General features: G+C 44.7%; 1 protein-coding gene across 1 annotated transcript in view; it reads right to left on the minus strand.

Annotated features, from left to right (window-relative positions):
• Positions 1 to 13,007, minus strand: part of POLL (DNA polymerase lambda) — a 41,521-nt gene that overhangs the window by 17,088 nt on the left and 11,426 nt on the right. Inside the window, exons 4-7 of the mRNA XM_068255660.1 lie at positions 11,523 to 11,688; positions 7,086 to 7,403; positions 2,050 to 2,223; positions 189 to 317 (exon numbers count right to left, since the gene is read on the minus strand). Of these exons, the coding sequence (XP_068111761.1) occupies positions 189 to 317; positions 2,050 to 2,223; positions 7,086 to 7,403; positions 11,523 to 11,688 (787 nt within the window). The remainder of the gene's footprint in view (positions 1 to 188; positions 318 to 2,049; positions 2,224 to 7,085; positions 7,404 to 11,522; positions 11,689 to 13,007) is intronic.

Consider the following 13,007-nt stretch of genomic DNA (forward strand, 5'->3'; position numbering starts at 1 on the left):
TCAAGGCAAAAGTGTCGGCCATTCAGCCAACTCGCTGTGTACAGACAGCTCGGGGTGCAGCAGTGTGTTACTTTGTCCTCACCCTTACTTACCTTTTAAGTAAGTGAACTAAAAAAATAATAATAATAAATACAAAAAATAAATTATCTACCATCCTATGCTTTCAGCAGTAATATAAATGGCCTTACAGTTTCCTCAATCTTTCCAGCTTCTTCTCTGGGCATGCGGTCTAAGAAGTCTTCATAATGTTTTAGACCAATGGCTTGTTGGTGGGTCATGTTGGCCTTGGATCGGATGTCCTCCAGAGTCCGAAATCCCTGCAAAAGTCAGATTAATGTTACTAAAACCAACAGTGCATTGACACAGTAGAGTTCAAATATGCATAGGCTATCATTCATAAAAGTGCTGTCAGAAAAGTAAATCCATGCGGGGAAACACTGCTGACGATATCTCAGCCTTCTGGGTGGTTATTCATAAAAAAAAGTTTCTAGTTGCGATAGGAGTGCGGAGATATCCCGATGTAGGCTGGCGTTAGGCTGTCGGTAGGCATGCGGAAACAGGAGAATCTGGCCGAGTCCCTCCATGCGGTGTTCTCTCTGCTGCTGCTTGGGAGGTCTGTCCCATTCACTTACATGTACTCCGCATGCCTATTGGTACATCCAGGGGAGCGGTAATTCCTGTCCGCATACCGCCTGCGTTCGTTTTTATGAATTTACATTTTGTTACATTTCCGCATAGAATCACCGCAAAATGCGGTGATTTATCGCTCTGCTCGGAAAAAAGTCCGCTTCGCATGCGAAAACAGCCTTTATGAATACAAATTTTGCTCAGCGCTCTGTAAAGTCGGCTGTTCTTAGCATTTCCGCATGCAGGAACGCTTTATGAATGATAGCCATAGTGTGTCCAGGGAGACATTCATGTGCTGATGATTAAACTCAATCAGACATGCTAGAAGGGTTCCCGGCTGAGATGGATGGTCAGGGAAATCTATGCTATCATGTGTACTGCCTCCCTGATAATATCAGAGTGCTGGATCGTCTCTCCATTGTTCTCTTGCTTATCCCTCCTATTGGAAGCTGCTCCATCGTGTGCCCCGCCGTCTTCCCTCCTCCCCCTTCACCGGCCCTAACTTCTGCAGAGGGATCAAGTATATACGCACCATAACTTGCACTAGCAAGTGAGTGCTGTAATTTGTAACACTTTTTTTTTGCTAAATACACTAGTTCAGAATTATAAGTGACCTAGGAAACCTGGTCTGGATTTAAAACCCATGTTCAGTGTCCATTTTTTATTAATTATATGCTCTCCACCACCTCCTAATACTACATTATCGGTAGTGGTCTAAAATTGCACAACCTTCTAAATACCTTCATTAGATGTACTAAATGGATCACCAAGAATTTAGAATTCTGGGTCTCACAGTGCTGCTCTGCCTTGTGGGAAGGGTGGCACGGCCGCAGAGCTGTTCACCACTCCTCCAAGCCAGGATGTGGGAGGAGGTGTGGCCAGCCTTCCTTGCAACTCCTTTCTCCAAGTTTATTGAGAAAGGTGATGTGGGAGGGTTGGGCAGAGGGAATTTGGACAGGGAGCCCAATTTAGATTTATTGGGAAAGTACAATGAGCAGTGACTATAATACTAGACGATTACTGATAGTGGAAGGAGAGGGAGGGCCTAAAGGTTCATTGAAATCAGGCTTTAATATAGGAAATCTGTAATGCGAGGTAATGAACCACAAAGCAAAGAGAAGAGGGAGTGAAGGGAGGGGGAGAAGCAGAGCTGGTGTATTAAAAGGCGTTCCTAACGCCAGAAGGGGCGTTTTTCAGGAGTGTGTTCCCCCCTATATGTTTATGCAAAGAGAGAGATACTGTTTGAAGATTTCTCACGGCAAAAGGGGTATCAGCTACTGATTAGGATGAAGTTCAATACAGTTACTCTTTAAGTTTAAGCCTTTATCCAGAAATCAAAGCGCAATTGCCCATAACAAGCAATCACAAGTGATTGTTGAAAGAGGGATTACGTGCTGAATATCTCTTGAGCACGGCACTCACCTGTTGGTACCAGCCCTGGGCTGTCTTCACTCCTGCTCCCCAGATGTTAGAGAAGATCTCTAGGGTGGCAACACTGTCACTAATGTGATCGATTTTCCGCAGGTGTCCACTGTCAAGTATTTCTTCAATCTTTTCAGCCATCTTCTTACCAATGCCGGGAATTTTAGCAGCTTCCTAAAAAAAAAAAAAAAAAAAAAAAAAAAAAAAATTGAATAAAAAAATGTGCAGCATTTTGTAAAGTGAGCAGTGCATTCAAAGGACATTTGTTTTTCTTTTCAAAGGATTATTGAACTTAGAATATATTGAACCACCTCCAATTTGCCTGTGCAATAATGCAAATATAATGTATCACTGTATGACTGTTTCTCTCTGCCTTGGGCTTTGGTAGGTATCAGGAAAACACCTTAAAAAATAAACACAGGAGACACTGGGAGCCCGGATAGTGTAATACATTCAAGACCAACCAGCCGGGCGGTATGGACGAGCTCAGCTCGTCCATCACCGCCGGAGGCTGCCGCTCAGGCCCTGCTGGGCCGATTTTCATCAAATAAAGAGCAGCACACGCAGCCGGCACTTTGCCAGCCGCGTGTGCTGCCCGATCGCCGCCGCTCTGCGGCGATCCGCCACAAGCAGTGGCGAAAGAGGGTCCCCCCAGCCACCTGAGCCCAGCGTAGCCGGAACAAAAAGTTCCGGCCAGCGCTAAGGGCTGGATCGGAGGCGGCTGACGTCAGGACGTCGGCTGACGTCCATGACGTCACTCCGCTCGTCGCTATGGCGACGATGTTAGCAAAACAAGGAAGGCCGCTCACTGCGTTCTTCCTTGTTTATTCTGGGCGCCGGAGGCTCCGTTTTCAAAACCTAATCAAAACCGGAGCCGCGGATAGCAATGTTAAAAATTGCAGCGGTCTTCACCCAAGCAAAAAACGGATCCGTCTGCGTGTGCAGGACCCGTCCTGGAAGGTCCGGATCTGCTGCATTTTCATGCAACGGATTTTGGAACCTGATACACGCAGGAGTAGTGTCAGGCAATGGGAAAACAGATTCCCCTCTACACAGGCAGATTTGGACACAGAAACTGATCCGTTTAGGTGTCCCAGCCTGTGGGGGGAGAGCGAGCCGCCATGCTGGAGTGGTATAGCATCAGGACGGAGTGTCAGCGGGGAGGGGGGGGGGATGTCCCCCCTCCTCCCTCACCTGGGTCCCCCATCCCCGCCACCCCCTCCAGCTACATGCAGCAAAAATGTAATGTATAGCAGCGGCGAGCGGGGAGCTTACCTTCTCCTCCTACTTCCTCCGCTCACCATGTCACTGCCTGCAATGCCGCCCTCCGAAGTATAGAGGGCGGCATTGCAGGCAGTGACGCGGCGAGCGGAGGAAGTAGTAGAAGGAGGTAAGATCCCCGTTGCTATACTTTACATTTTTGCGGCATGTAGCTGGAGGTGGTAGAGGGCAGGAGAGGGGGGATGCCCTCCTCCCCGCTGACCGCTGCCACCCCCGTCCTGCCTGCTACCCCCTCGGCCAAAAAATAAAATAAAAACCGCCAACGGATCAAAAAGGTAAGCTGCAAAAAGGCAGCACTGATCCGTTTGCGTTCCCTTGGCTAGGATCACGGACCACAGGCTTCGTCCTGCAACCGTGCCTAGTGTGGACCTAGCCTTACAGTCTCCACACGGGTATATGACTTCTCCTGTACGTCGGTCGTTCTCTCAGGAAAAAAAAAAAAACTTGCCCGGGGCCGTCAGCTGTAAATGCTGATGAGGGTCGCCCCTCCAAGGAGGGGTAGATACACAACGGGGAATAAAAAGCACCCAAGGTGAATAAAACACTTTAGAGATAGAGGCTGCTTACTTCAATGATGACACAATATTAGAAAAAAGAAGACATTTATTTGCACTAGGCAACATGTTTCATCAGTTCGAAAATCTCACCTCATCAGGCAAAGTTTCAGTGCCAAGTATGTGTGTATAGCAGAACATTGAGCACCTCACTAGCATGGCTATACACACGTACCCGGCACTGAAAGGGAACCTAAACTGAGAAGGATATGGATTTTTCATTTTTAAATAATTACAGTTCCCTGACTCTCCTGCTGATCCTGTGTCTCTAATACTTTTAGCCACAGCCCCTGAACAAGCATGCAGATCAGGTGCTCTGACTGAAGTCAGACTGGATTAGCTGCATGCTTGTTTCAGGTTTGTGATTCAGTCACTACTGCAGCCAAAGGAATCAGCAGGACAGCCAGGCAACTGGTATTGTTTATAAGGAAACATCCATATCCTTCTCAGTTTAGGTTCCCTTGAAACTTAGCCTGATGAAGTTAGATGATTTAACTCATGAAATGTGTTTCCTATTACAAATACATTTCTTCTTGTCTCTAGTATTGTTTCTCCATTAAGGTAAGACACCTCTATCTCCTTTTAGTTTTAAAGTGTTTTATTCATTTTGGGTGACTCTTATCCCCTGTTGTATCCCACTGCCTCATTCTTCTACATCCCCATCATCATCCATGGTTGTGTGTGCATTTCTTACACAATCTGATCTAAATCTCATATCATTTAATTGGCTCCTGTCTGTGTCTATCAATGTAAGCAACTCCCATAGACTTACATTAATAGACACGGTCAGGAGCCAATAAAAGCGGCTCCTGACCGGCTCACATGACTCTGCCGTCATAGAGACGGCAGAGTGTATGTCCTGAGGATCCCGGCGTGCGTCGGTAATGGCAGGGACCGCTGGTACTTAAGTGGTTAATTAGTTATTGTCAGCAGCTGTGAATACACTGCAGAGGAGCTCTGCCTTTGTGTCTCTCCATACAGTAAACACTGAGGCGTAATCCTTTCAGTGCTCCCTGGACAGTGAAACACAGTTTAACCACTTTACCCCCAGCGGTACGAATTTCCCCGCCCCTTTTTTCCCCCCTAAAAAACCAGGGACGGAGAAATCCGTACCTTCCGCGCTACCGCCGCTGTCCGCGCTCCCGCCGCTCGTGCGCGCGCACCCGCCGCTCGTGCACGCCGCCGCCCGCTCGCCCGGAGATCAATGAACGGGAAAATCCATTCCCGTTCGTTGATCTAGCCCCCGCAATGATCTGCTGCTTCTTTCAGAAACTGCGAGATCATTGTGAGTCTCCCAGCCTCCTACTGCTTCCTGTAAGCGTCCTTCCGGACGCTTACAGGTCGCATGTAAACAAACACTCTGTGGCCATCTTGTGGCCAAATAGTAAACTACACCCTAAAAGCATTTTACATATTCAAACATTACATTTACACAATAAATTACCTCATTACCTCCCACACTCCCCAAATTTTTTTTTTTTTGTAATTAAAAAAAAAAAAAAAATACAATAAAAAAAAAAACATAAATAGTTACCTTAGGGACTGAACTTTTTAAATATTTATGTCAAGAGGGTTTAACACTGTTACTTTATAAACTGCGGGCTTGTAATTAGGGATGGATGCAAAACTGAAAAAAATGCACCTTTATTTCCAAATAAAATATTGTCGCCAAACATTGTGATAGGGACATAATTTAAATGGTTTTATAACCGGGACAAATGGGTTAATACATTTCATGGGTTTTAATTACAGTAGCATGCTTTATTTAAAAACTATAATGGCCGAAACTGAAAAATAATAATTTTTTCCCACATTTTTTCCTATTTCCCCATTAAAACACATTTAGAATAAAATAATTCTTGGCATAATGTCCTACCTAAAGAAAACCTAATTGGTGGCGAAAAAAACAAGATATAGTTCATTTAATTGGGATAAGTAATGATAAAGTTATAGACGAATGAATGGAAGGAGCGCTGAAAGGTGAAAATTGCTCTGGTGGTCAGGGGGTAAACCCCTCAGTGGTGAAGTGGTTAAAACTTCAGGGTTTTTTAGGATTTACATAAATTGTAATAAATATTTTTTCCCATAAAGGTTAGCATGCTTTGGCTAATCTTTTACCGCAAAAGAGGAAGTTCTGAGTTTAGTTCCACTTTATGCCTGTATAGATAGTTGTAAAGTTGCTGGAAGGACACCTACACTAATGATTTTTCATTTTGAAAAGTCACTTTTGTGCCTTGTTAAATTGTAGGTTAAGTTGGGCTTTAAATAGGAAATTAACTTCCTTGTATTCTGCAAAAAAAGAGAGAGTGACACCGAAAGCCTGATATGGTGTAGTATGTAAGGATCAAGGGAGGAGAGATGTAAGGCAAGTATAAATTCTCACAAACCAGGGTTACCACACAGGCAACCACTGTGACGGCAGGTGGGGAGAACAAGCCTGTCCCCACTCAGGAGTAAGAAGTCGCTCTCTGTAGATAGGAAGAAACGTAGAAAGTTTTCCGCCCTTCCACCAAGGGTGGACTAAAGGTAAATGCAGGAGAACAGAGACGCCAATAAAATAAAACCATATAATAAAAGATTTAAAACATGGACGTGGTAGAGGTGGAAACCTAGCCACTCTAAAGGACATTAAAACAAGTATCAGAATCATTTTATTTCGCCAAGTACAACGGGAGTTGTACCCGGAATTATTTTTGGCCCATACAGGGTCGGTGATGGTACGGTACAGTATCAGACATGCAGTAGATTGAGAGGCATAACACATTCAGCATAGTATACAAGAGTAGGCATATACAAGGCAACAAGGCATATACAAGCATATACAAAGCAACAAAAACTGGAGGGGTCCTAGTGCTGTGTGAGCGGAGCTGCCTTTCCTCCTTGGCGGCGCTCAACAACTCCATAGCAACTCGGATGCCCCAGTAAGTATGTTTATAGTGTAACACAAAATAAATGTATTTATACACTCCACAATATCACAACGAGTTTCGCGGGCGTGACCCCACTTCTTCAGGTAATTCAGAAAGGAGTATATAGCATTTGATGTCCGGGTCCGTACTAACTGCCTCTGTTCTCCTGCATTTTCCATGTATTCTGCATTAAACATGTACGGGAGGAAATGTAAAATGGTTTAAGGAAAGCAGCGTTTTTCAAATTAACTGGTAAGATGATTAATCGGCTGGAAATTCAGTGTTACATTACCTGAGATGACGTGACTGCTTTAGGATGGCTTTTTAGAGCATTTATGGCCTTTGAATATCCCAGAGATCTCCAGCGGTCCCCCTGAATGGAGTAAGCCTTTGCAAGCACTTCCAGCTTGTCAGTAATGGACTGGTTGTAATTCATGTTCTTGGCCTCGGAGGAATGAGCACACACCCACTTTCCAGCTACTGCTGGTGGCTCCTTACTGGCCTTCTCACTCTCTGCACTCTTTGCAACTAGCTGGCCAGACATCAATGCATCCAGGTCACCTTGCGTTACTGTGGAATCCTCTCCATCACTGCCTTCATCTTCAGTTTCCTTCATACAGAGAAAGGAAGAATACTGTCAATAATCAAGCTCTAAGCCTTTTATATTTCCATGAACATTTCTTGATAAAAACAAAACAAAACACCATATTGAGCTGTTATTTCGGCTGGTGTGAAGCAGACACGTGCTTAGGCCTTTCATGCTCTCTTAAAAAGGTAAACGGTGTCCTATGTCCCCTCATTCCACTGCCAGGCCCCCCGTTCAAATCACCAACGTTCATGTCGAGGCCTTCAGATCTCCTCAGAAGTAGTCCAAAGACAAAAATCTCTGTACTGTGCAGGCACGAGCTTGTGCATTCACAGTATGGAGCTGCTCATCTTTGGAAGTACTGGAAGAGTTGAGGAGACCCAAAGATGCGGCAAACAGGCGAGATATGAATGGGGAGCCTGGCTGTGGAACGCAGAGAGGAACAGGAAGGCTCTAAGGAACACATATCGAGCTCTGGTCCGAGGAGCCATCAAATTTGGCACGCAAGTGGTTTCCACACTTTGCATTATGTTCGGCCCACTCTAGACCACCAGGGAAGCTATATTAGAGACGAAGCCCTAGATTACCAGGGAAGCCATATGGCGGGGGGAGGGGGAAGGCACTAGACACCAAGGAACTGGCAAGTGGCAGCAGCACTAGAATAATTTGCCATGCTGAAATCTATCGTAAATCGGTCTGCGCTGTATAGGCAGGCAACAGATACCTTTCTGATCAGATTCGATCAGAGAGCGATCTGTCTCATAATCTATCTGCCCATACATCAACTGATGTATGGGCACCTTTACCCTAATCATCATAAGCATGCCAGTAACGATGACTGCACCAAATTAACATGTTGAGAGATAAACTTCTCCCAACACCTAACTGACCTGCTTTCCTGGGGAGCCAAGTATCACTTTTTCTCCCCACATATAGTTTTCTATATTCCCATATACACAGCTTGTTCACACATTTAACAAAACAGTATCTACAATTATTAGGTATATAAAGTTTTGTAAAAAAACAAACAAACATTATAATTGTTGAAAAACAAAAAGGTGAAAACCGGCTCCACCAGTCTAGAGACTCTCCGACTGTTACCCGCCTTTGCATGGACTGTTACCTGCCCACTCAGCTCCAGTTAGCCTGAACCACTCCCAACTTGGTCACATGGGCATAACAAGGGCAGGGGGTGTTAAAGTGGAGTCACTAAAATAAATAGTGTCCTATTAAATGCATATAAAATTGTGCCTGAACTTCAACCCGTTTGTGATCATCCACCACTCACAGACTCATCAGCAGCTTCTGGCACTAGAATGAGCAGCACTTAGAAGATACCACATTAGTACTACACAGAAACGTTTCTTGCCTTGCTGCTCACAGTAAGGACACTGGTGAATCAGTTGTCTTTCTGCACTCCTATGAAGTAACTGTGGTCCTCCCATTACTCACATCACTGCAGGAGGCATGATGGACCCTGGATGATTAGAATGGGCATAGAAGGATGACCCACAAACACAGCATGAACTACAAAACTGACAAAGATCACCACACATGTGCTAGGTCTGTGTGTGGTCTTATTCCATACATGAGGAAATATTTCTGCTGCGTTCAATCTTGCCAGGTCACAAAGGGACCAACTATATCACTGGCTCCAAAAGCTTTATCTCATGTTATAATAATAAAAAAAAGAGAAGCCTCAATTTGACATATGGAAAAGTCACACAATGCAAGCAAACCAAGGTTACTATATTATTACAGTGTGTAGGCTTCCCAGTGTTAGTGCGGATTTCTGCCCACATCTCAAAAACATAAAGAAGTTAATGGCCAATCCCCAAAGAAAAAAAACTGGCCTCAGTCAACAAGTGATTGTGAACCCAAATCCAATTCCGATTGGCCAAACATTGGACAATTTTACCACTTCCATGTAATTTGAGTGCTTACCTGCACAATCTGTTCATAGTATTGAAAATCTGTTGGCCTTCATGCTATGTGGAGGTGGTAAAATTTGCCAAGCGAAATAGGATGTTTGTATGCACCCTAATGCTTGGTACACACAAAGCAATTTCCCATCAGATCGACAAGTCAAATCGATAATTTCCAACATGACTGCTCTGCTCCTGATTGAGAACAGGAATGGTTTTCAGATCAGTGCTGCACAAAACCAATCTCGTTCTCGATCGGACATGTCTGAAATTATCGATTCGACCGTCAATCTGACAGATAATTGCTTTGCGTTTATCAGACATATGAGTATGGTAGAGATTACATTAGGATTACATTGTGACCTCCTCAGAGGGACAATTAGTAACTACTGGTATATACTGTGTAAAGCACTGTGAAAGATGTCAGTGCTATAGAAATAGCAAATAATATTGGGGTTGACCAGCTCTAGTCCTTGGAGGCCCGATTGTCACACATTTTGCACAGGTCTCATTACAGATGGGAAGGGAAAATGGAGCAATTTTTCCTAAAATGTTGGCATCAATGTGGCACTTGAAGATATGGCATTCCTAAGTCACACGTCATGCAATCCGTTTAGTTTAGTTCTAAAAAACAAAAACAAAAATAGAGTGATAGTACTGTCAACATTTGCTACCAGTGGATGGATTTGTGCAGGTGCTGAAAATGAACAGCACCTCCAGATGGGAGCTTCTGGATAGTCTGAACACAGACCTGTTGCCATGGTTCTAGAGAAAAGTGATTTGAGCGGTTAGATTTGGAATTCCTAAGCTGCCTGAAAACTGAAAAGAAAATATTGCTTTTAACAGCATTAAAGTAAAACAATGCAACTGAAATTAAGTTAGACACTCTCTTGGAGAGGGAAGGCTCTGGACCCCATAGAGTTTTCCCGGCCCTCTCTCCGTACCCTCGGTCCACTGCGGTCTGTACCCACTGAAATTATTCGACCAGATAGTCAAATACACCTTCGGAAGTCTTCAGAAGCACTCATGTCCCTGAGTGCGTCTGAAAACGAGCAGATTCGTACTTGCTCCCAAAGACAAGCGAGTCCATACTGCGTACGCCCACAGTACAGAGCCACCCATGTTCTGAAGCACTTGGGGACAGCAGTGGTTTGAAGTATTCTGACGAGTCCCGAAGGTGTGGAATTTCAACGGGGGAACAGTAGTGAAACGAGGGCACAGAGAGAAGACCGGGAAGACTCTTTGGGATCCAGAGACTTCACTTCACTTCTTTAAATTTGCAAAACGGCTGATCAAACAATGTGTAAAATTATCAAAGTTTTCAAAACAGGATTTGCAGCTGTAGTAATTCTGTGTAATGCCACCAGCGGTAATATTTGAGTACTCAGGTTCAGGGCTGTTGAGTCGGTACAAAAATCTTCCCACTCCTCAGTTTATAAAACTACTGAATCAGATTCCAGGTACCCAAAATTGCTCCGAATCCTCGACCCAGACTCCTTAGTCTAATTTTTACAAAAGCTATAGATTTGGTTTAAAAAAATCACCTGACTCCCGATTCCTCACTTTATTAAAAACACTGACTCCGACTCAGACTCCAGGTACCCAAAATTGCTCTGACTCCTCGACTCCACGGCCCTGCTCAGGTTACTAAGCTATCCGGCCCAGAGTTATGCTTTAAAAGAGAACGCGAGCTGAAGCTTGGGTTCAAAAAGACACACCTAGCTGCAGTCAAGGATGCCCCAGGATCCTACTGCAGCCTTCCTCCGTGTTCTACAGACCCTCCTTGACGAGCGCGGACCCCCTGCATATCAGGGTCGCACTCCTCTTCTCTGACGAGCCCGGCCATGCAGGTGCAGTAACAAGTGCAGCTCTGGCATACTGCACCTGTGTGGCCTCGCTTGCATAGCTGCAGTGCAGCCGCGATGATGCCTGAGGAGGTGATCGGGCCTGAATAAAATAGTTGACAATCTGTTGTTGCCAATCTTTTTGGGGTCCATGCTCAGCGAAGGGGGGCAAGAGAAAGTCAAGGGAAGCCTCAATAGGATCCTGAGGCTTCCCCTACTGCAGCTAGGTATCTCTTTTTGTACCCAAGCTTTGGATCAGGTACACTTTACTGCAGAGTCTTGAACTGAAACAGCAGCAATACAACCTCTAAACATCTAATGACAGATATGTGCTGCATAATTTAGGGCCAAGCAGCCAGCTCCATGCACCTCACCTGTACTTTCAGCACCTTGCTATCACTCAGCCTGGACACATCACAAGCTTCTTCTGTATGGGAGCAGCTGGTTGCGGCTTGTGGCTGTTCATCATGCTCCTTCTTGTCATCCACAACGTCCTCTAGCCTTTGTTCTGGCTGTGCTTGGTCCTTCACATCCAGGTACCTGCCACACGATTATAGTTATTTCAGCATTCACCTTTACATGTGGTTCCATTGATGTCTCAGACACACAGCTTTCATGCCTGCAGGGCGAATACTTGTAAATAGGGGGAAGCAGGAACATAGCTATTACGCGATTACAGGAGATCTCCAGAGCTAATTCTAGGAAATTGTTAATGCAGAAGAAAGGATTGTGCAGGAAATAATTTAGGAACAGTTACAACTGTCAGTATGAAAGCCATCACTGACACCATAACTGCATTATTTATAGTGCAGAGCCACACTACTGCTCTTCCCGTCATACCAACCTATATAGAACAGCTAGTAAAGGGGACCTGTACTCTTACGGCTCGCCAAGTTTGTTTATAGGTAAAAAATAAAAAGCCTACAAAAAAAAAAATAAAAAAAAATGCATACCTAGTACACATCAAGGTTTTAGTTGTGGTTCCTTCCACAAGTCCAAAAGTTTTGGTGCCGTGGAAGTGGCTGTTCTGAATTGAGCCTCTGGCCCTGCCCACTCTTCCTATGTGACTGTGATACTGGCTGTGTTCACTACCACTACCCACGTGAGGCCAAGAAGGCCCTCTGCATTGAGGCACAAGATGGGGGAAGAGGTCAGCACTAGAAATCAAGAAAAAAAGGAGCAGGAGCCCTTGCCAAAAAAAGGGGCGCAGCCATAGGGGCTTATTATAAAGGAAGTGATGTGCGGCAAATAAGGGAAATATGGGCGCACGCCGGCACCTAGATAGCGGGCACCGGCGTGCACCCAAATTTCCCCCCTTTGACGCGAATTGCGGCTTTTATAATGGCCGATCCACTGGGCGCCGAAATATACCTTCTTTGCCACAAATTGTGGCATTGCGGCTGGTGCAGTTAAGGCTAGGAGGTGCGGGGATGGTTAAGTGTTAGGTTTTCAATGGTAAAAATCAACCTTATTGGTTCAGGGAACATCTATTCCCTTTCACCAATTAGTGCTGCATGAGATTATGCCGAAGATGTGCACAGAACCAGCTACAAGACGTATATCTACGTCCTCGTGGCTTAGATGAAGTCACAGAGGACATAGATATACTGTAGTGGTTAAAGAGGAACTGTCGCAAAAATCTTAAAATTTAAAACACATACAAATAAGAAGTACATTTCTTCCAGAGTATACAATGGTTAATTTGCATATATTCAGCAGTGGTGCCTGGGAGACATCTCGAGCTCACTCCAACCTGAATTATCGCAAATTCTTTCTGTTTTAGGAAAGCAAACTTTTGTTTTTCTTCCAGAGTAAAATGAGCCAGAAATTACTTTTCTCCTATGTTGCTGTCACTTACA

Source organism: Hyperolius riggenbachi, chromosome 10, assembly GCF_040937935.1.
Source record: "Hyperolius riggenbachi isolate aHypRig1 chromosome 10, aHypRig1.pri, whole genome shotgun sequence".
Lineage (NCBI taxonomy): Eukaryota > Metazoa > Chordata > Amphibia > Anura > Hyperoliidae > Hyperolius > Hyperolius riggenbachi.